We start from the raw sequence: 25,380 nt of genomic DNA, 5'->3' as shown, positions 1-25,380 counted from the left end.
GAGTTCTATTAAGGATTGGTGACTAGTTAAAAGGATCCTCTGTGTGTACAGTACATCACACTCGGTCGTCAATTCAACACAATTATTATTTTTTAAATTATCCTCGCCACAGTTCGATTCAGACACTGATGTTTCTTGACACAATTTCAAACGAATTTCGGACTTGTCATTTGATTTTTCACCTTTCATTTCGTCATTACTATCTGAAATAAATTCTGAAGTGGCTGTTGATGCTGTCGCAATCAGCGTCGTTTAACTTTACGAATATCAGCATGGATCCTTGTAGTTTTCTGTTTTCCTTATTATGTTCATTCTTTCGCTTGCGATAAAACGCACCAGACTGACGTTTTGTTCTCCAATCTGACATACCTGAACGTATCTATAATACTAATAATTCTTTGCTTATTTAAACTATATAATATATATATATTTGCGAATAGGAATAAGGGGCTGTCCATAAATTACGCTTGTATTTTTCTTTATGTTTTCTTCGAAAACGTTAGTTTTCAGGGCACGAAGCGCCCCTGTGCGTGGCTAGTAAATCTAGGGAGCGAAAAAAAAAACAAGTGCCACTGGAGACAGAGTAATGGACGGTGACCGTAGGCAAAGATTGGGGTCACTGACAAACTTTAACTCTTTAAAAACGGGTGTGAAGGAACAATGCGTTTAATGATTTCCAGATTTGGAGAAAAATGTACGGTAAGGACACAAAGTGTGAATTTCATAGAAAAGTTTTTCCTAAAATTATTTCCAAGTCTTTCTCACACAAGGAAAAATGGGTTAGGAAGCGTTGGTGTATATTAACAGAAAAGGAAGTTTTTCCTCCAATTTCGTATGTTTTACAAAAATAGGGGAAAATATCGAACAAATATAACAAACATTTATTAAAAGTAAATTATGGACTCTGGATCCTCACGTAATATTAATTTTGCATTGAATTTTCTGCATTAATTATACTATTTTTAATTAATTGCAACTGTCGTTTCTTTCCACATAACTATTAAAAATGATTTTAATGTTGTTTCACACAAAAGGTAATCAAATTTATATTCATTTTCATTTTTTAGTAGTTTTATTCATTTATTTTATAAATTTGCCTGCTTTTTAAATTGTCTTTTAATTTTATATATTATTTATAAGAGAGTTAACATTGAACTATCAGGCTACCTAATCAGGAGCGGATCTACATAGAGACTAATAGGACTCGAGACCTGGGCCTCCAAGTATCAAAGGTATAGAAAAATTGAATTACTGTATTATCATAAATTTTAATACGTTTTTATTAATATTTCATAAATAAATATATTTCAACTCTGATGTTTATGTTATTAAAAATGAATTTTAAACCCTAATTTAAAAATTCTTAACTATTAACCGTATAACACGTGATTTTATAGCTGCAATTATCACGTGGTCTGGTGACGTGTTACCACTGATCTTCTGTTGACTTTGACAGTGCACCCTCTTGTACTGTTACAACAGGAACAGTAGTAATGAGTTTACTCGTCTTTTCTTATTGCTTGCTCTAAATTTCGAATGAATACTAATTAATTAATTAATTCTTTGATTGAATACAGATTGCTGACATGCGATAATATCGTAAATGGAGAAAATGAAGATAAAACAAGAATTAGAAACGAAATATTCGGATTTTACAATTGAACGAAACGAAGAAAAATTTGAAGTTGATTTAAAGAATTTCAAGAAAGAATTTAATACAGATGTGAAGTGTTATAAAACAATTAAATCAGAACCTTTAGAGGTGAGTGTTAAATACCGTGTTCCGTAAGATTGCAGTGTTGCTTTAAGGACGATAAAAACAACTAAAATGCTAAAAAGTAAAGTGAGAAATAGAAAAAAAAATTTCTTAAAACAGTAGGCTATATTTGTATAAATAATGGCCCCACGAACTTTAAACTGAGCTACGTTATTTTCGATTTCAAGTGACAATCATTTCGGCTGTTTGCAATAAAATTTGACGTTTTGGCCACGGTATTCGTTTTATAAAGGATAACCGTTTTTTACAGACGGAATTTTGTGGTAATACTGTCATTACAATTATTTATATTGTTGTGTATACATTACAACTGACTGGCAATTACCTGTTCCTATTGCATGAAGTGAAGTTTTGCACAATTGTACAGTACGTTTTATATTATCGGTTGTTATATCTTCATAAGAAGTATTGGAATCCTGTCTGATTTGACACTCCGACGTTTTTGCAAATTTCCACGTGTTGAGACTTCCTGAACCCAAAAACAGTAAAACAAAAGAAAAAAACCAACGTGTTTCGTGTGTACATAACATAACATATACACACGAAACACGTTGGTTTTTTTCTTTTGTGTATATATATATATATATATATATATGTTATGGACAAAGTGACTAATCGGGCATTATTCATAATGCCCAGTCATTATGAAAAATGACCAAAAAGAGCGGGCAGTGTAATAAATATTGATTAATTTATCAAATTGACCGGTCATTATGAATACTGCTATCACCTAGTCGGGCAAAGTGATAATAATAAGTTGAGGAATGATCATCCGACATACGCTAGCTAATCGGACTCAGTTGCGTGTGTGTATCGTATTTAGTACCGAATTTAAAATTTGATTAAAAAAAACCTCCACTTATTTCATTTAGAAATATTTATTTTTTGTGAATTATTTCAAAGTATTTTAAAAAGAACATGTAATCTTTTAAAACTAAGTACTATTAACTATATTTATTACATGGCAAAATTTTACCTATGTGCACCATCTTGGCGGTGGTCGCGACTGTTTGTACTCTCGACGGATTTCTCCCGGAGGGGAGCCGCCGGCAGGCCGCCGATTGTTTAACGTTACTAGATATTGATACATACCAGTTATTCGCTTGTGCCAGTAAATATAGGTGGCGTATGAGTCGACCAAAATGGCTGCCACAAAGGGTATAGCGTGCTTGACAACGTACGAGAGTTACTTGTGTGTTGTCTTTTTAATAACTTTTCTTTCTGTAGTCAAAACGTTTTATTCGTATTTGTATCCGACATTAATCCTAGTTGATTTCGTAGTTGTTTAAGTCACGATGATTGCACTTTGTGACATTTTAGAATATGTGGCTGATCGAAAAAGATGTCTTACAGAAGGAGAGGAAATACTAAAACTGATAACTTCACATCTATCCGGCTCTTTCTCAGCAAACAATTCACTTCAGTTTCACCACAGCTAATTTTGCTGAGCTTAAAATAATTTTATACAAATGTTTTCACTCTATCTAATATAGGCCATCGTCAGGTTTATTATTATAAATGTTTCAAAATGGAACGTACCGTTTTCGAATATTTTGCATATTTAAAATTCAAAAAAATAATTTAACTTTAAAATAAATTGAAAGAAGTGTGTATATTAAATAAATAAACAAACAAATAAAACATAGAAAACAAAGCGAAGTAGAAAGAAATGATTTAAGGGTTTTTAAGTGCCATTCTTTTTTCTATTATATATTTCCTAACTGTTGGAAGCGCATTAGCATCCATAGCATTTAGGCAACGGTTTTTCATTTTACTTCTATAAATTTCCACCTTTTCCATCTCCAGCGCAATGGATGGAGAGTGCACCGTTTAAATGACTTTAGCCTCTTCCCATTTTACAATCGCTCCTTCAGTCTGCTTTCCGTTGTTTTTTGTGTGATGTTATCAAACTGTATTGAGGTAAGTACATATTTTATGCAATAAATTGTACTTATTTCTTCATACCTATGGCTATTCCTTTCAAACGTTACACAAAATGGCGTGCATCGCTGTCGGACATTTTTGGGTATACAGGCGACAATTTATCTTATCCTTGTGAACCACATGTCGTTTCGTACTAGTTAATTGATGCTCTAAAACTTTCTATTTGAAAAGTTAGCTTACTGTTTTCGTTTTCGAATTGCACTGCCTATCTTCCAAATTTCGCCACTAGGAGCGCTGCTGTCGTTTGAATTAGGTCGGGCGTAGTTGCATTACTATGCCGTTACCTCACTTGCATAGCTGTAGCTCTCTCCGTTTGCAAGAATTTTCCGGTTAAAAGGACTTTCCTATGCACCCGGTATATTCATATGCACAATTGTTATTTCTTTATTTTTTATATTCTAATTACAAATATCTGTAATTACGAATGATATAAATCTAAAAGAATAAATTTAACCCAAACATTCGTGACGTCAGGTAGACACGACGCTATAAGAATTCGATGGCGGTGTCCTGTAACCGAGTTTGGCACAGTTGTGCATTGTGATTGGTATAAATTGATCACGTGACTTTAAAATCGATAACATAAATGGCGTAGGGAGTTTAAAGTCTGTGCTTTCATTTACATATTTATAATATACAGTGGTGCCTCATATAACGTACTTAATCCGTTCCAGGTGCACGTCCGTTAAGTGAAACGTCCGTTATACGAAGCGCATTTTCCCATAGAAATACATGTTAAAACATCTAATTCGTTCCACAGCATAAAATAACCGTACAGTATCATTAAAAAAATGAACATGGGGTGCGTTCTTTTATTCCTCCGCGTAACTCCGCGGACATCCGTTTAAAAATTCTTGCGAAACGCGTTCCTAAATTCCGGTCGGAGTGCGCGCCTTCGAACGGCAAAAACGGCCGCTTGTAGCAGTAGTTTACGGTGGAAAGCAACATGGCGTCCTCTATGGCTCAGTTAGTTTCGTTCCCGGGTCCATTATGTGGTTTTATGAATGAAAATTTAGAAATTGTGAAAGCGCGAGTTAGCGCAGGCGGTGATGGAAGTGTCTACGAATTTTTTTCGAATGGTAACCGGCATTCTAATTTTTTTCGTGGCTATTTTGAATGCTCTTTCAACAAATAATCGATTTTATGGTTAAATTTTACAATTGGGACTCTTTTTTTGTTTTTAAAAGCTCATATTTTAGAATTATACATTCCTCCATCACGATACTATCGATAGTGCGGGCGCTGCCATCTTTCTTTTTTCACCGTCGTTCCTAAATTCCTACAAACAGCAGCGCACTCCCGTAGTAGCAGAGACGCAGAGCGACCGCTATTAAAGAACGCACCCATGAAGCAGTCACCAATTATGCCGGAAAGTCCGTTGTTCGCAGCAGTCCGTTGCTCGAGTCACGTAACGGCCAAACAGAAAGTCCGTTGTTCGCGTCCGTGTATTCGAGGCGTACGTTATACGAGGCACCACTGTACTGGAAATTTTCCCTCGAAGCACGACGAAATAATTTTAATGAGAAAATAAAGGTTGAAGAATTGAGAGGAGCTTCAAGTCGAACTTGACGTTGTGGTGCGGTTTCTCAATCCTTGACAAAGCCATTCTTACTTCCTATGTTGGTTTGAGTTTATTCTTTTAGAATCTAGAATTTACCTGACCAATTTTAATCTTACGCTTACTCTAGGCAAAATAATGAGTCTTTTTAATTCCACTTTGATAAAACAAAGATGAATTTTATGTAGGGTTGCCATCACCCATTGCTTAAAAGGAAGTACACTGTTAGGGGAACCCGCGCGCGAACCCTGTTGATCGCCGTGCTTTCCAATTTTTTATATTTACATATATGTATAAATAAACTACGGAAAAATAAATATATGGAATGTTCAATAATCACTTCAATAATATTAAACGTCGAAAATCGCACATGAAGTAACAATGTAGACAATGTAACAAATGTTGAGAAAAAAAACAAATATTCAGTATTTTATTAAAAAAACAAATGAAAAAAGTGGGGGCATGGCTGTCTACTTTTTATATTTCTGTTCTTTGCATGCCATTTCGAATACTTTGTTGTTGGCAAGAAGTGTTTTGTACATAACTGGCATTCTTCTGTGAAGTTATTACATATTTAGAGTTCTGCTTTGACAGAGTCTACTTTCAAACGATTTTGCTCTTTTTTCCATACTAAAACTGATTGACTGGTTCGACTGGTCGACACCAGTCGAACCAGTCAATCATAGTATGAAAGAGCCCTAACAAAGACAGACAAGTAAGCTCAGTGTTTTTGTTCGCGTAGACAGCATGTGACGAATTCACGTCATAGGGTGCGTTTTTTATTCCTCCGCGTAACTCCGCGACATCCGTTTAAAAAATTCTTGCGAAACGCGTTCCTAAATTCCGGTCGGAGTGCGCGCCTTCGAACGGCAAAAACGGCCGCTTGTAGCAGTAGTTTACGGTGGAAAGCAACATGGCGTCCTCTATGGCTCAGTTATAGTTTCGTTTCGGGGTCCATTATGTGGTTTTATGAATGAAAATTTAGAAGTTGTGAAAGCGCGAGTTAGTGCACGCGGTGATATAAGTGTCTTTTCGAAATTTTTCGAATGGTAGCCGGCATTCTAATTTTTTCTTGGCTATTTTGAATGCTCTTTCAACAAATAATCCATTTTATGGTTAAATTTTACAATTGGGACCCTTCTTTTGCCTTTAAAAGCTCATATTTTAGAATTATAGATTCCTCTATCGATAGTGCGGGCACCACCATCTTTCTTTCTTTCACGGTCGCCCTAAATGCCTACAAACAGCAGCGCACTCCTGTAATAGCGGAGACGCAGAACTACCGCGATTAACGAACGCACTTATAGTTTGTAGCTACGAAAACCACGTGAATATACGATAAACAAATATTGTACCTAAAACCCACCTTGTTTATATCACTCGTGTGGCAAACACCGTTGTTACATCGTCAGTCCTTTTTCTTAGGTCTTCAGATATTTTGTTCATCCACCTCTTCCAGGGTCTACTCTAGGTCTTCTCCCCTTCATTAAATGCATTGATGCTATTAAATATCAAATATTTAAGGTCGACGGGTTGGAAAGTTAATGGGAGTCATCAGTAACGTGCCGTGACATTGATGATAGGGAAGCTGAGGTTTCTGTAAGAAAGCCGACTTTCAGGGGCAATCAATTAATTGCGCGTCAAGGCCCGTTCGTGTTCGTTTGTTCGATAAGCCAGTAAAAACCGTACACTCCTTTAAATGTATTTTTAATAGATTATCTGACGTACTTAATAAATAAAAAAGTTCAATATAATTACCTCCGTTATTAGATTCAATAAATTCCCTACGCCCTCTAAATGCCAATTCTCGCTTTGAGAAAAAAACATACAACATCTATTAATTTAGATACATCTATTAATCGTAATTATCTCGTTATAATTTTCAATATTTATTTTATATTGCCTACCAAAGTTAAATTCTATTCCGCTTTGATTTCCAAATTGCTTCAATTTTACGAAAGAATCGTCATTCGTCATAAATTTTATCGTCAAAATGTCGAAATTTTTTGTTGACGTATTTATATTTAATTTAGGCATTGGTCTTTCTCTTTTAATAATGTTTTCTTTTTCATTATACGGTCTTGAGCCAAAACTTTTTTAAAATAAATTTTTGAATCACTAGCCACGATATAAGGGCCAAAATTAAAATTATCAGAAAAACTTACTTGGTAAAACAAAATGTGTGACGAATATACATACCTAGTACAAAAAATTCTTCAATTGTATGAATATACTTTTAAAGAAACTTATAATTAAATATAACTTTGTGAAGAAACGTACATAAAAATAACAAAATATTCTTTACTTTTTAAATCTTAAAACAATCCACTTAGTGAATACTGTAGCTCCCTACAAGTGGCTAATGAATGGAATCAGAGACGGTCCAGGTAGGTTTGTCCGTGCCAAATCCCGAGGGTGCCGATACCGGTCAATGTCAAATGCCTCTTTTGTCGCGTCACTAGTATATATCAAACGACGCGACGGGGTTGTTGTAGATTTTTAACGTTTCACACCACAGCTGTAAAAATCTAAATATGTTAAAATTAACAGATTGTCCGTCGTTTGTTTTCTAACTAATTCGTTTTAGGATCGAGTGTTCACGGAAATTTCCAAAATTTACAACTTTTCAGTCACTCTCATTGAACTGGAGAAATTTCTGTCTTTATTACATCTAATATTACGAAGAGATCAGACCCCACTGTACTCGGCAAGAGATTGGTTCGGTTAAGCTTCTGTTTAAGTAAAACTTCGGCTTTTTCATCGGGTTTTTATTTATGTTTCTAATTCCCTAATCGCTTAATTATTTAGTCACTTCTTAAGTAGAAATAAGTCGAAACCGGTTACTTTGTACTCGAATATCTGTAGTCTTGGGAAAGAAGTGGAAAAAAATTTTTATGACAACCGATACATACATCGTAAATTTAAGGAAAATAAATTCTAGAGCTTTTTTTGTACCATTGTACGTCTCATTCATTAAATTTGGTTGTAAATGATGCTGCCAAAGTAACAGTTAATTTTTTATCACTGTACTAGAATTGTACACGTTTTTTCTGCATCCCCTTACAGATGGGACATACTAATCGTAGTATCACCGGTTTAACATTGAAATCCGTAAGTAATATAAGTTGGGAGAGCGGAATAAACGCGGAATAAATATATCAAATATTTTAATGGATTTTTTAAAACTCCTGTCAACGATACAGAACTATCATAAAAACATGCCAATAAATTCCTATCGGTTGGGTTAAGTTATAAATCTAGTTTACGGTGGGCAACCTTTTTTATAACATGGGCCAGAATAATCTTTCTTAAGGAGAATGCACACATGCGGCGCGGCAAGGAAAAGCGGTGACGCAAACGCGTCTTCGCCGCGCGGCAGCACGACCACACAAGCGGCAATCCGTTTACATTTCGGCGCATGCGTTCAGTATTCAAGATGGCGAACGATATCGAACTCGCATCCACGTGTTTACAAATTTTGTTTTGTACGGCTCGTTTTATTTAGCTAGAAGATTTCGTCGAAGATTCGAACGAATATTTTGGATTAGAGATATCGTATTGGCAAGAATCTTGCCGAGATATTTTGTTGGATCGGTAAAGAACTGATGTACAAAATAGGCTTATTCTTCGATTAAGATCTCTCGATAAAGAATACTATTTCGAGTAAGATTCGGTTGTTTTGTTCTTTAAATTAAATGATATATGATTACTGTATCTGTGTAGAATTTGTTAAATTTATTATTCTTTCCTCATTATTCTGATGTTAGTTATTTCGGTTAACCACGTCGAACTTTCCGCCATTAAAACACCACGTGATTGTATTTTCTCACGTGACTGCCAGACGAAATGTTATTGGCTGATAGAAACGCGTCTTGGCGGCGGCCGCCGCGAAAGATAGAATTCGACCAACTTTCGCGGCATGAGTAAAGCAACACGAAATAGACCTCTGCGGCAAGAAAAAGTGACGTTAAGCCGGATGCACACATGCGGCGCGGCAAGGAAAAGCGGCAGAATGACGTCACTTTTTCTCGCCGCAGAGGTCTATTTCGTGCCGCTTTTCTCATGCCGCGAAAGTTGGTCGAATTCTATCTTTCGCGGCGGCCGCCGCCAAGACGCGTTTCTATCAGCCAATAACATTTCGTCTGGCAGTCACGTGAGAAAATACAATCACGTGGTGTTTTAATGGCGGAAAGTTCGACGTGGTTAACCGAGATAACTAACATCAGAATAAAGAGGAAAGAATAATAAATTTAACAAATTCTACACAGATACAGTAATCATATATTATTTAATTCAAAGAACAAAACAACCGAATCTTACTCGAAATAGTATTCTTTATCGAGAGATCTTAATCGAAGAATAAGCCTATTTTGTACATCAGTTCTTTATCGATCCAACAAAATATCTCGGCAAGATTCTTGCCAATACGATATCTCTAATCCAAAATATTCATTCGAATCTTCGACGAAATCTTCTAGCTAAATAAAACGAGCCGTACAAAACAAAATTTGTAAACACGTGGATAGCGGAGCGTCGATATCGTTCGCCATCTTGAATACTGAACGCATGCGCCGAAATGTAAACGGATTGCCGCTTGTGTGGTCGTGATGCCGCGCGGCGAAGACGCGTTTGCGTCACCGCTTTTCCTTGCCGCGCCGCATGTGTGCATCCTCCTTTATTCTGCCGCTTTTCCTTGCCGCGCCGCATGTGTGTATCCGGCTTTAACAGTCCACAACCGCTCCGGGATATAAAGTCGAACTCTTTACGCGTGTGTCGCTTCTATCAGCTAAACCGTGACGTTGGTGCTCTGTAAAGCGTATGCGCCAATGCCTATAATCTGGCTGCTTGGAAGTTGACAGGCAGGTGGCTAACAGCCCACAACCGCTCCGGGATATAAAGTAGGATTCTTTATGAGTGTGTCTCTTCTACCAGCTAAACCGGGTGAGGTTGGTGCTCTGTAAACCGCATGTGACAATGCCTATATAATCTGGCTGATTGGAAACTGACCCGGTTTCGACACTCCTTCCGACACCGAATCATTCGAATATACAATAGCAATCTTATCGTTTTTTTCACATGTAGTATAGAAATTTGTAAAAGATACATAATGCAGTTATAATAAAATATTAATTTTAATTAATGCAAAGTACGTTAAAATATGAAATTTATATTTGTTCATCCACCTCTTCCAGGGTCTACTCTAGGTCTTCTCCCCTTCATTAAATGCATTGATGCTATTAAATATCAAATATTTAAGGTCGACGGGTTGGAAAGTTAATGGGAGTCATATGTATCTCCATTAGTGTGTGGCGCGGCATTTTCACCGCGAGAGTCTCGCTGCGAGACTGCACAACCACACAAGCAACAACGTAATTACATTTCAGCGCATGCGTACAGTATTCAAGTTGGCGAACGATACCGACACTGCCGTTATCCACGTGTTTACAAATTCTGTTTTGTAGGGCTTTATTTAACTAGAAGGTTTTGTTAAAGTTTTTGGATTAGAGATATTTTCTTTGATTGAGGAAGAACTAGTGTACAAAATACGCTCATTCCTCGATCAAGATCTGTCGATAAAGAACACTATTTCGACTAACATTCGTTTGTTTTTTCCTCTGAATTAAATTATATGTTATTCCTTTCGGGGGTGTACTATAGATTAGCATCTATGGAATTTCAGAACTTTGATTATATATTTGAACTCAGGGGACCGAAACGAGTTCAACAGTACCCTATTTTTGGACCGTAGACGAAGAATAAAAAGTTATCATACTTTTTTAATGCTCTCGTGCAGACGGCACCATAGTTGCTAATACTGCCATCTTGCGGTAAAGTGTACAAACCATGACATCGGACTATAGTCATCTCCAGGAGGGTTAAACACGCGATACGACAGCGGAGAGAGCGACGCGACTTCTGATCATCGCGCGATCGCCAGAAAAAAAGTATGATAACTTTTTTTATTTTTCGTCTCTGGTCCAAAAGTAGAGTATCGTTTAACTCGTCTTGGTCCCCTGAGTTCGTATATATACCCAAAGACCCGAAATTTCTATATCTATAGTCTCCCCTAGTTGTGTAGAATTTGTCTTAAATTTATTATACTTTTCTCTTTATTCTAATGTCAGTCATCTCAGTTAATCGCATCGTTCTTTCTGCTATTAAAACACCACGTGATTTTATTTTCTCACGTGACTACCAGACAAACAGTTGTTGGCTGATAGAAATGCGTTATGGCGGATTTAATGACAACTTTACTCGTAAATTTTTACAAAACTCATTTCTTAAGATTTTTCCATTTTATAATATTTAAAAATATATAAACAACGACTCTACACCCGATATATATATAAGTTACATACTAACCAAATGCCGAAAATCTATCGGGCTAGATATAGCTAATTACGAAATATATAATGTTTGAAAAATTAACTATGATAGCAGATGGCGCTACCAAAATTTCAAACGGAAAAATTGAGTAACTGGTTTATACTACAGTACTATCGCATTTTTCTTTCCAATGGAGGGAGAGTTCACATAATAACTTAAATATAATATACCTTTAATGTTCTCAATTACAGTACAACCTGTTTTTATGCGGTCTTTTCTTGTGCGATTTTTTATTTGTGCGGTATAGTTGGCGACTAGTCTCATGCGTTTTGTCATGTCTCACGTTGACTTATTATAGCTAAATAAACTTATTATAGCATAAATGAACTTATTATAGTAATATTATTGCATGAATGTGCGAAAAATGAAATAATTTATTTTTTACGTCAACAAAACACCACATGGACAAAAATATGTAAAACAGACGATAGACGAGACGATGCAGTCAAGTGCTGACATCTGTTGTCAATAAATTCTACGTGTGTTTTAATTACGTTAATTAAACCTTAAAAGTGCTTTCACATTCCTGGACCATTAAGATAAGATTCATTTCAAAGCGTAAATTGAAGGTAAATGTACTGTATTATTTTTTCTATTTAGATATAAAATTTTAAGACTTATTTTGTTTAGACAATTCCTGAAAATGAATAAGGGCAAAAACAAAGCGAAGAGGAAGGTAATTTCCTCAGAAACTAAGACTACGATTTTAAAACGAGTTATTTTCTATGTGAGACTTTTTTTATGCGGTCCCTATTCACCGCATAAAAATATATTTTTAATTGCGTTGCGAAAACTATTTTTTATAGCCACTCGTGGAGTTTCGCGCGATTTTTTATGCGGTCCGTATCCACCGCATAAAAACAGGTTTGACTGTATATTTTAAATCGGCAATATTTCTCTTCGTCTTCGAATTTTTTTTTCCCAAGAGCATCAGGTGTAGGAATTTTAGCGGCTACTCTGTCTTTCTTTCACACTGGAAAAACGCGGCAGACTCCAGTGAACTGCCCTATGTGATGATGACCTCATTTTCAAGCGCAAAACTCGTCCAATTAGAACTGTCGAAACAAGATTTCTACTCTTCGGACACGTGTCGGAAGTTGGACTGTTGAGCGCAGTGGTTCCCAAATTGGGCGCAACGCCCCCAACGTGGGTGGATAGTAAATCTAAGGGGCGAAATGAAGCAAGTGGGCGACAGGGGCTACTGGAAGCACTGTATTGGATGGTGACCGTTGGGGTCAATAACAATCATTTTGCATTTAATGATTTCCAGATTTGGAAAACAATGTACTGTACGGTAAGAACACAAAGTGTGAATTTCATAGAAAATTTTTTCTAAAAATATTTCCAAGTCTTTCTCACACAAGAAAGAATGGGTTAGGAAGCGTTTGTGTATATTAACAGAAAAGGAAGTTTTTCGTCCAATTTCGTATGCTTTACAAAAATAGGGAAAAATATCGAACAAATATAACAAACTTAGTGTTGTTTCGAACAAAAAACAATCAAATTTATATTTATTTTTACTTTTTAGTAGTTTTATTCATTTATATTATAAATTTACCTGCTTTTTAAATTGTCTTTTAATTCGATCTTTTAATTATAAGAGAGTTAACATTGAACTATCAGGCTACCTAGTCAGGGGCAAATAGACATATGGATTAAGGGTCGATTTACACACAACAGTGACGTGCAGGCACAGTGCAGTAAGCATCGATAAATATCATACATAGCCAATCAGAATTTCATGTACGACACTCGTATGATTGAGAGAATACAGATCACGTGTCGTAGATAAAACTCTGGTTGGTTATGTGCGATATTTATCGATGTTTATGCACCAAATGGTCACCTAATTAGAATCAAGTTCTGGGCCCCAAGTGTCAAGGGCGCACATAAATTGAATTATTATCATAAATTTTAATACGTTTTTATTAATATTTCAAATATAAATATATTTCAACTCTGATGTTCATGTTATTAAAAATGAATTTTAAACCCCAAGTTAAAAGTTCTTGACTATTAACCATATAACACGTGATATTATAGCTGCAAGTATCACGTGTGCTGGTGACGTGTTACCACTGCAATCTCTTCCCTAATTTTATCTGAAAAAATTACTACAGGACACTTGGACACTGAAGATCCAAGTGCTCCAACCGAGTACAAATTAACTTTTTAAATTTGTCCGAGTGGAACTACCTGTCTGTCGACCGACTGCTGTTGCCATGCCAACACGAACCAGTCGAACCAGTCGGCCATAGTACGAAAGAACCCTAACAAAGACAGGCAAGTAAACTCAATGTTTTTGTTCGCGTTGTAGCAGTAAACAAGAGGTGCACACTTAAAGTTAATAGAAGAAAGTCAAGAGGTAGCACGTCACTAACTCACGTCATAGTTTGTAGCTACGAAACCCACGTGATATATGATATACAAATGTTGTTCGTAGAACCCACCTCGTTTTTATCACTCGTCTGAAAAACACCGTTGTTATTACATCATCAGTCCTTTTTCTTAGGTCTCCAGATATTTTGTTCATCCACCTCTTCCTAGGTCTACTCTAGGTTTTATTTCCTTCATTAGGGGCATTGATGCTATTAAATATCGAAGATTTCAGGTTGAGGTGGATTCACTCACGTGGCGCGGCAACGCAAACTCATTTTTGCCGCGCGACTGCACAACCACACAAGCGACAACCTAATCACATTTCGGCGCATGTGTACAGTATTCAAGATGGCGAACGATACCGACACAGCCGTTATCCACGTGTTTACAAATTGTGTTTTGTACGGCTTTATTTAACTAGAAAAATGTGTCGAAGATTTTGGATTAGAGATATTTAGATGATATGGTACCCGATATTTTTTTTGGATCGAGAAAGAACTGGTGTACAAAATACGTTTATTCTTCGATTAAGATCTGTCGATAAAGAATACTATTTCGACTAAGATTCGTTTGTTTCTTCCTTTGAGTTAAGTTATATGTGATTATTTGTGTAGAATTTGTCTTAAATTTATTATCCTTTCCTCTTTATTCTAATGTCACTCATCTCAGTTAACCGCATCGTTCTTCTGTCATTAAAACACCACGCGATTGTATTTTCTCACGTGACTACCAGACGAACAGTTATTGGCTGCTAGAAACTGACTTAATGACGACTTTAATCGTTACTAGCATTTGTAAGTTTTTATAAAACTCATTCCTACCCTGAAAATTAGGGTTTTTCCATCTTATAATATTTAAAAATATAAAACATTTAAAAAATTAAATATGATAACAAATGGCGCCAGCAAAATTTCACATGTTGCCGAGAAAGTTGCGTGACTGGATGCCGGTTTATCCTACGTTCGAATTTTCCATTAGAATGGAGATAGAGGAAGAGAGAGAGTTCACAGAATAACTTAAATATAATATACCTGTTAATGTTTTTACCATTAGTTTTTAAATCGGCGACACTTCTCTTTGTTTTTGAATTTCTTCCCCTTTTTTCGTCTATGTGCGTCGGAGATTTAATAATTTTGGCGGCTACACTGTCTCTTCTAGACGGGCAACAAGTATTACCAAGGAGAATCTAGGAAACTATCCTGTGTGAGGGTTATCTCATTTTTAAGCGCAGAACTTCTCCAATTAGAATTGTCGAAACAAGATTTCTACTCGACTGTTTTATCGAATTCATCAAACTCCCCTCTTAAGCCCGAAATGCATATCCTTTCACACCAATAAACCAACCTTCTTCTTCTAAAAGTGTTTCCTGTGTGATATGTTCTCAATAGCAACATTCTGCTAAGAAAATACATATAGGCCTAATAGAAAACAACAAGCGGCCAAGTTTTAAATATAACAAACTTTTGTTAAAAGTAATTTATGATATGTGGGTTCTCACGTAATATTAATTTTGCATTTAATTTTCTGCATTAATTATTTTAATTATTTTATTATTTTATTGCAATATTTTTATTTAATTGCAATTGTCGTTTCTTTCCACATAACTATTAAAAATTATTTTAGTGTTGTTTCGATTTTAATGCTTTTTGCCCAAAAGATAATCAAATTTATATTCATTTTGATTTTTTAGTAGTTTTATTCATTTATTTTATAAATTTACCTGCTTTTTAAATTGTCTTTAATTTTATATATTATTTATAAGAGAGTTAACATTCAACTATCAGGCTACCTAATCAAGAGCGGATCTACAAAGAGACCAAAGGACTCAAGCCCTGGGCCCCCAGTAGTCAAGGGGACACAAAAATTGAATTATCATCATAAATTTTAATACGTTTTTATTAATATTTCATAAATAAATATATTTTAACCTTAATGTTTATGTTATTAAAAATGAATTTTAAACCCCAAGTTAAAAGTTCTTGACTATTAACCATATAACACGTGATATTATAGCTGCAAGTATCACGTGTGCTGGTCACGTGTTACCACTGGAATGTTTTCCGTTAACCTTGAGAGTGCATCCCTTGTTTACTGTTACAACGGGAACGATGGTAATGAGGTTACTCGTGCTTCCTTCTTGCTTGCTCTAAATTTCGAATGAACATTAATTAATTAATTAATTAATTATTTGATTGAATACAGATTATTGACATACGAGAATATCGCAAATCAAGAAAATGAAGATAAAACAAGAAATCGAGGAGATAAAAGAAGAGTTCGAAACGAAACATTCGAACTTTACGATTGAACGTAACAAAGAAAAATTAGAAGTTGATTTAAAGAGTTTCAAGAAAGAATTTAATAAGGATGTGAAGAGTTATAAAATAATTAAATCGGAACCTTTAGAGGTGAGTTAAAAATACTTTATTATAAGGGTATTTATGAAACCGTGCCTGTACTTATTCTGCAACTTGAACACTAACTATATAGTGTATTTACTCGGACACATGGCAATTTTCATCACTAATTTTTATTCAGTTGATTTTATCAATTTCGATGACAATTCCATAAGTCTTTTTTATATAATAATAATTTATAATACAACATACCTAGTCGAACAGATTGCGACATCAAAATTTTAAATGTTTCTGAGAAAAAATATACTTCTTACTAGACTATACAATACATGAGTCCATCTCGATCGGTCCCTTCACACGCTTTCTTAGAGGTATTAACAAGTCTACGGCGGAACCGTCCTTTTATTTGAGGCTACTGTCCGCCAACAAATGTAAAAAAGTTAAAAGTCCTCTAGTGGTGGCTTACATAATCTTTAAAAATAAATTATTACATTAAAAATAGCCGGGACGATTTCATATTTAGAAAAAATATATTTCTTACTTGTATTTGTACTTGTAATTGTATAGTCTAGTAAGAAATATATTTTTTCTAAATATGAAATCGTCCCGGCTATTTTTAATGTTTCTGAGAAAGTTCGTTGCTGGTTTATATATCATAAGTGATTATTAGTGGTTATCATGTATTGTTTGTATATTGTTTAGCCTGTCAACAATGAATTCTTCACTCCAAACAAACACTTTAACAGGAATGAAATGAACATTCAAAGTACGTAACATATTACTTAGTTCAGACTTTTTATATATGAGTATTATTCAGAGGGGCATCAATGATAATGGGCACAAACGCTCGGGAATAAAGTAAAAGCATTTAAAAAACAAAAAGGGGGTGTACAATAAGTATGGAAATCGAAAAACCCAAAATGCATTTCGGACTATTTTCTATTGGAAATTGGGTTTTTCCGTACTTATGTAGTCATCTTTTTGTTTTATAAAATGTTTTTACTTTGATTTCTGAGCGTTTGTGCTCATTATTACTGGTATGATAAGCCCTTACTATTATATGCCTCATGGCTATAGGTATTTTAATTAATTTAATTATACATAGGGCTAAAAGCAATTTCTGTAACTTATTTAATGATATAAATAAGTAAATATTTGCAACGTGTAAGAAAATTCTTGAAAAACGATGTACAGATATACAGGACATACACTCAAATTATCGTATTCTGATTCAGAAAATTGAACATGATTTCAAATGTTATCTTTTGTATATAATGAGAAATGCTCATTCTTTGCTTTATATATAAAATAAATTAGATATTAGTTACTCGTCTTCTAGAAATAGATAAATAATTTTTTCATTAATCTACGATAAGTTCCAATAAAACATTTCGTAAATCGTTTTCAAATACCGTAAAAAATATTAAAATATACGCGAATACGAATATAACATAATTAACTAAACAATAACATTAATGCCTGATACATTCTAACCTAGACGCCATCAATGCCATAAGATATCGGGCTGGATAACAGCTATAATATTATTTAATTACGAAATAATTTAATACTAGAGTTAGATGCTATTTCTTATTAACTTTAATAATTACAATTTAATGTTCAGCATTAATAAAAGTTACCAAAATGATTAATTTACTATGTTTTTGTTATTTCTTACACCTGTTTTTATGTATTCGGTATTCGGCCGAATAGCGAAAAATAGCCCGAATAGGCCGAATACCGGGTAGTAACCGAATATTCGTTACATCACTAATTCAAATCTTTTCACCGTGGAAGCTGCTCCGTATTCGATAATACGGCGCTTCCATTGAGAATAGGCATATACGAATTTATTTTCGAATCTTATCATTTTTTTGCACATGTAGGCACATAATGTGGTTATAATAAAATATTAATTTTATTTAATTCAAAGTACGTTAAAATATGAAAATAATCGCACAATATGTAAATATATTTTAGAAAATACAAGGAAAGCGGCGCTTTCACAGGTTTCATAGACGGCCAGCCACTGGTCGTCTATGAAAGAAAGTGCGATTTTATAAGTATTTTCAAATTGCAGCCCGATTCTTAATAAACTATTATTTACATATTCATACAGTATCAGATTTATTTAATTGGGCAGGAGGCTCCGATAAACTGTATATGTTTATCTGCTACAAATCAGAAGTCACGTTGTTTGAATTCAAAATTTTCCTTTGAAAGGTGTTAAATAGATAACAGGCACCAATATTAAAAGTAGTTAGTAGGCCATAGTTTAAAAAAAATTATTCAGTAAGCGTATTTTTATGCTTTAGTTTAAATAATTTTTTTATTTGTTTTTCTATAAAGATCAATTTGTTTGATAATATAACGTAATCTTTTATTATTTCAGATCAATATCAAAGGAGAACCAATTTCCACAAACAACGCAAACGGATCGACTATTTGGAGTCCTTTTGGTTATAAAATCGAAAGAGGTAAGAGGCTTAATACTTTTAATACTATGAAAATATATTCCTACTGATAAGAATAATACATAAATTTATATTCATATAAATGGAAATTGCGAGTACGTCGTGTATAGTGAATAATAATTTAAATAGATTTTAATATAATCAATAACATTTAATTCAGTTGACAGATTTAAAATTGTCAATTCAATTGATAAGAATCTTACAACAGAGAAAATTTTAATTTAGATGTATTTGATTTCAATGAAACGAGCAATTATTTATTTATGGCATCGTCACAATGCCGGGTTGCAATTTATAATCATATTTTTAATGTATTTAATTTAAAATATATGCTCTTCGTCTCAAATAAATAGTGGCTTGCCTCTGTAATTATTCTTTTCCTTTAACAATGTTATTAACTGATTTCAGGAGTAAAGAATTTTATTGAAATAACGTAACTTTCGATCTTCTCCGAAAGTTCGTACACATTTAAACGGTGTCTCGTGCCCATAATCTTTCTATATCATCTGGTCTCGGCTTTAATCTTCGTTCGTTCTCGAGATTAAGAAAAAACTGACATACAGTCAGGCGACAATGAGAATTTATCAGTCTACAATATTTTCAAATTACAGCTCAATTATATGATTAAATTCAAATTTTTAAAATAAATACTAAAATTGTCTGTTTGTATTTATTTTATTGTTCTTATAGATATATTTTTATGATATTCTGAAAAGACTGGGTTTTCCATTAATAGGTGCTCAGACTCGAATGTATTGTTACTTCTCACAGGTTCTAAGTTTTTAAAGTAGTAATTTTATGTATCTATAAATATCTTGGAAATTCAGCCTAATGCCATTTTATAATATTTAATAATATAAACCGATTGTAACATTTTTGCTGATAATGTTCCGTAACTGCTTGCCAGATTTTGTTTTTTTTTTTTTTTCCAATCAAACTCACATTCGAACTCAAAATAATTATGTGCAATACCATAGCATTACACATTTTTTCTTGCTTATTTAAGCCGGTATTTAAGCCAGTAAAAGTAAATTATCCATCGTTAGCAAACTATACATAAACATATCACTCGTAAACGCCATCCAATTTATGTTTTTATTTTAGTTATTAAGTATCTGTGCATATGATATTTATATATGATTCAAGGGAAGCATCCCGTTACAATTTCTAATTGGATAGGGACTGCATTAATCATGCAATAAATACTAATTATGGACCTATGTGCTAAGCAATATCTGCTTCTAATGAATGTTGGAATGCCACTATGACAGGATATTTCTTGACCCGGAATGCACATGAAAACAAATTCCTGTACAATCAATCCATACTTATACATTGTATACACATTCATTTATTATATATGAAACGAACTGTGAGGGACTGACACGCATATACGTAACGCACTGTACACTACATCGTACTGTACATACGTCTAAATTTTCAGACAAAGTTATCAACGTCGAAAAATAGAATTTTGTAAGGTATTTTATATTTTTGTGCTAACTGAGAATCAGGACGTCCAGAAATGGGAAAACACCGGAGTATCGAACTTTGATTGATTAACAAAACTTCCTTGTGATATTTCATAACATCTACGAGAATAAATTGTAAAATGGAATGATTGTAAATTTCTAGTTTAAAATTTCTAAATTCGTCATTATATAACACCTTAACAAAGTTTTACTTTCTCGGCTATTATACATAACACAAGGGAAATCTGTCAGAAAATAATCCTCCTGAACAGCGGAGGCCTTAATGATTGCGAGGCTCCGGCGGCAGATCTTTGTGAGGCCCTTGTCCTTTGTGCAAAGTATGTGAATTAAAAATAGATATTTCTGATGATTGACGAGAAAAGCAAAAGTTATAAATAAATAAATTTAGAGTGTTAAAATATTATATTAGAAGATTTATAAAAGTGAACAGTCATAAAGACGACAAATTAGTAATGATGATAAACTAAGATACATAAATGCCTTAAAAAATATACGCAGGGATTTAAAAATGATGTTTGCGAATTATAACTAGTAGCTAAGGATAAAATAAAAAGTTCTAAATATCAACTTTTTTCTACTGGAGTTGTTGCGCGAGGCCCCGGGCGATTGCCCTGCTCGCCACCCCCTAAGGCCGCCACTGCCCCTGAACATTATTACATTTTTAAACTTAAGACAGCTTAAAACGTCGAGAAATGGAAAATATTTGGAAAATTTTTGATTTTCTTTAACTTTTTAAAGTTTAATAATTACTGTGCTTTTTGTCGAAAATTTCAGGAATTTAGAAAGAAGGTTTGCTTATTAAATGGATTGATGCTTTTAAGTTTTTGTGATTAAAGGTCGAGGGGTATGTGATTTGTGATTAAATTTTCTCATTTACAATTTGTTTATAAAACCCATCTTTATCCTTAACATCAAGCTTTTTCTATTTTATACTAGTTAAAAATATAAAAATTAATATAAATAAATAAAAAATATTAAAATATTTTAGGTGGTATAAAATATCGTAAGATGGCGACGCACGTAGTTTTAAATGTTTCCGAAAATGTTAAACACTCGTTGCTGGTTTATTTTAATAACGAAAAGAAGTTTTTACTCATATTTATTATAATTTGTATCACACATAACATCAATTCGCTGTGACTCATCGCTAGTTTTCGGCTTGTAATCAGAAATAAATGATGTAGGAAAACATGTAATTTAATATTTTTGTGTTAATTAATGAAAATATGCTCAGTTTTATTTTATATTTCAAGCTCTTCTTAGAAACCTTTAACACAAAAACTTTGTAACTTCCACTACAGATATCAAGAAAGAAGAAGTAAAGGAGAATTCTAATGTAAAGCATGGTATAAAATCAGAATGTAAAGTTGTTTTGAAAAAGTTGAAGATTGAAGTAAAGACTGAAGATTGTAAAGACATTGTTCATCTTCCAGATGATAATGAACACGTAATGGTAAGTAATACAAATTTGGAAATATTTTACAGTGAAATTTTAATATTAACTCAGCTTTCTGAATGGTTAAAAACGTAGCTCGATACCACTAATATAGTATGACGCTTTGAATGTAGGTGTATTCTGTATTAAATAAATAATATGTATTATATTAAAAAAATCTAACAACGAGTTGCGTAGCTTTTCTGGCTGTTAAGAGATTTTATTTAAAAAATAACATTTAGGCCTATATAATTAATCGTAATAAATAAATAAAATCGTCTGTGGCACAATATGTTCTCAAAACTCTACAATTTTAATTATTATAGAATGAAGTGCTTAATTTGAATGGTAGAAATGCATTTCACGAAGAGAATTATAGATGCTAACAACAATTAAAATCTTGATTAAGTCCGATTCTACTCGAGATTTCCAGTGGAATCGGACTTAAAGGCACGTGACCATTTTTTATCTCTTTATCCCTTTACGTTTATTTACCAAAATTTAATAGTATTAATGCTCCGTATACACAAGTACGGTACTGAATTTCGTTTTATAATTTTCAATTTATTCTGAAATATTAAATGAAATAAACGCCAAAATACATGCCCACACACAGGAAAATTTTTGCCATGTTTTTGGATGTAGAATCTGAAAATTTACAAAATTCGGAAAGTGAAATTTGACAGGATTTCAATACTTTTCCTTTATTTCTAATTTATATATTTAAATTATAGTGTTTCAAACTTTTCTCAGTTGGTAGTTTGAGTATTTCTGCTTTTCCTGCGCACGATAGATTAGAGAGTAAACAATGAGATTTTGATTTCAGATCCATTGACAGGTTGGTCAGGTTCACAATGGATGCGGCCACGTGTTGTGGAAGGTGGCCCTACATAAAGGTGGACCTAGATTTATGAATACCTCGGCAAAATTTACTAAAATACTAAAAGATAATCTCCCAAGCTGCTTTCGGATTTATATAAGGCGCTATTTCCCTCAACGAAATTATGTTGTTAGAACAGGAAATACGCAATGGAATTGTTTTACTATTATATTGTACGGTAGGAGACTCGATGCTAATAAAAGTCAAAAATAATTATTTAGTCCTCGGCTTCATCCTATCTAATGCGATAAAACGAGCTAAACAGTTTTACAAGGAATTGTGAAATTCAATAAGTGTAAAAATCTTTCCTTACAGAATTACTGTCCTGGCTTTCACTAATCTAAATTACTTTATAAATAACATAGATCGGTAGCAAAATCAGCCTATTCCAGTAGTAATATCTTTATCAATGGACAAGATGGAAAGAGAAGAATCTGGCTTGTTATATATGAAATCACAAAAGACAGATTTGTAATTTAAAAGTGTGTAATGACTTTCATATTACTTTTCTGATTGGTATATATAACAGAGGGGAAGTATAACGAGCAGTCAAACATGAATTAAAGGTTTTTACATTTCTACACTTAGAACACTTTCAAACGTCGAAAAATGCAAAACAATCTTGGCTTTTATCTATATGTATGGATGTTAGTGTGGGGGGCGCACGATTTTGTTCACCGTTTGAAACTTAATAACTGTTGTTCTTTTTGTCGAAACTTTCCGAAATTTTGCTGGAATGTTATACGCATTTAACTTTTTTTTATATATAAAATTTATCCCTACTTTCAAAATTCAGTTCTTTGCTTTTCTATAATAATTAAAAATATCATATTTTATTTTAAAAAACGTTGTATTACAGACTACACCACCAAAATTTTAAAACTGCTGGGAAAGTTCAGCAAGTCGTTACTGCTTTATATATCATAAGTGATTATTAGTGTTTGTTATGTATTGTTTGTATATTGTTTAGCCTGTCAACAATGAATTCTTCACTCCGGAAGAAAACTCTAATAGGAATGAAATGAACATTGATAGTAAGTAACACGTTACTTAGTTCAGACTTTTTACATTAGTATTATTTAGAAGGCAGCTAAAAAACTGCATTCAAGTTTCAACTATCATACATTTAACTGGGATTAGATACTTGAGAATTATACGTAACTACTTATATCGTATTAATATAACTTTTGAAGTTGATAAAAATGTGTTGGGATGATCAGAATTATTAAATCACAAGTCATGAATTGTGATTTAATGATGTATCTTATTTTTTTTTTTTTTTTTTGCTCATGGATTTGCTAAAATAATAAAGAAACTGTATTGAAACGAAGTAAACGAAGGCTGTATAACTTATTTAATGAAAGTAAATATTAGCAACATGTTAGAGAACACGTTGCTAACATTTTTGAAAAGTGTTGTATAGATCTACTGGACATACGCTCAAACTATCGACTTAAAACAATCTTAAAAATCCATTGATTTATCTTCTCTACTTCAATCCATAGACTTTTGCTGTGGTACTTTTTATTTTACACTAATGATTTCTTTTCCTATCTAAAAGTACACAATTTCTTGTACGTTTTCATGATAACAACTGGAACAAACTACTTAAATAAAATAAATAAAACCAGATAAAGTGAAACAATTTAATTTTTCACACTCCTTTAAAAATCCGATAAAGAAATTCTAAAGCTGAATTAATCAGTTCATGATTGTAGAATGTAAAATGTTTTATTTTTATTGCAAAGAATAAATGATGCCTTGCTTTTAAACGTAAAACATAGGTATACTTTATCAATTATACAACAAATGCAGTAATATATTAATACTAAAACTATGTTAAGTTTATTCAAATATAATAAGTACTTCATTATGTTATTTTCTAAACTTTCAGTTGGGGAGGAAGAGCAAATTCAGGAATGCAATATTCAGCACAATTCAGAAAAGGAAGAGCGTTATAAATATAATATCAAAACAAAGAAATACGTTCGTTCGAGTAGAAAATGCAATAAAATTCATGATAAGATTAAAAGAAAATACTTCAAGGTTATGTTTGCATCTCATTCTAAACAAGAATTTACGTGTGATTTATGTAAAGAGACTTTTACAAATAAGAGAATATTACAAACACATCTGTTCTGTCACATTAGAAAAAAACCATTTCGCTGCACAACCTGCAATAAGAAGTTTTTGTGGCAATTTCTTTTGCGAAGACACATGAAAGAACACAAAACTGGAAATAAAAACGAAATTTCTCAGAGGAATTTATGTTTGCAGCCATCCAAAGATCGAGTGAAGTCATCTCCAAGAAATGGGAGAGTTCATGCCTGCAAGATATGTGGAAAAAAATTTAAACGTAAAAGTAATTTGTTAAATCATAAAGCAACGCACAGTGAAGATCGTCCTTTCAAATGCGATATTTGCAATAAGAGTTTTAAATGGAAAGGACAAGTAAATGTGCATAAAAGAACTCATAGTGAAGAACGACCTTTCAAATGCGATATTTGTAATAAGACTTAAATGGAAAGGCATTTTTAAAAACCATTATGAAACTCATAGTGACAAACTCAACTATGTTTGTCAGGTATGTAATAAACGTTTTAAAACAAAAGATTCTTTAAAGGGTCATAAAATAATTCATAATGATATATTTAATTATATTTGTGATATATGTAACAAAAGATTTAAACGCAATT

At 33.3% G+C, this 25,380-nt stretch overlaps 2 protein-coding genes across 2 annotated transcripts in view; one reads left to right on the top strand and one right to left on the bottom strand.

Moving 5' to 3' along the window:
• LOC136969233 (zinc finger protein 271-like) overlaps positions 1 to 25,380 on the bottom strand; it is a 320,380-nt gene that overhangs the window by 186,766 nt on the left and 108,234 nt on the right. The window lies entirely within an intron of this gene.
• LOC136969231 (zinc finger protein 728-like) lies at positions 1,501 to 25,299 on the top strand. The gene is made up of 5 exons (XM_067263323.1): positions 1,501 to 1,762; positions 18,795 to 18,879; positions 21,671 to 21,822; positions 23,655 to 23,718; positions 24,579 to 25,299. Exons 1-5 carry the CDS (start codon positions 1,604 to 1,606, stop codon positions 25,202 to 25,204), a joined length of 1,086 nt encoding a protein of 361 aa, XP_067119424.1. The 5' UTR covers positions 1,501 to 1,603; the 3' UTR covers positions 25,205 to 25,299.

The sequence above is a fragment of the Centruroides vittatus genome, unplaced genomic scaffold, assembly GCF_030686945.1.
Source record: "Centruroides vittatus isolate TY-2023 unplaced genomic scaffold, ASM3068694v2 contig_1768, whole genome shotgun sequence".
Classification (NCBI taxonomy): Eukaryota; Metazoa; Arthropoda; class Arachnida; order Scorpiones; family Buthidae; genus Centruroides; species Centruroides vittatus.
This window is presented reverse-complemented; position numbering and strand designations above follow the sequence as displayed.

Excerpts from the sequence above, each read along its gene's own strand:
- LOC136969231 (XM_067263323.1), top strand. The coding sequence starts at position 1,604 with ATGGAGAAAATGAAGATAAAACAAGAATTAGAAACGAAATATTCGGAT. Across the intron at positions 18,880-21,670 it reads TGGTTATAAAATCGAAAGAG|ATATCAAGAAAGAAGAAGTA; the intron begins GTAAGAGGCTTA and ends CTTCCACTACAG. Across the intron at positions 23,719-24,578 it reads GAATGAAATGAACATTGATA|TTGGGGAGGAAGAGCAAATT; the intron begins GTAAGTAACACG and ends CTAAACTTTCAG.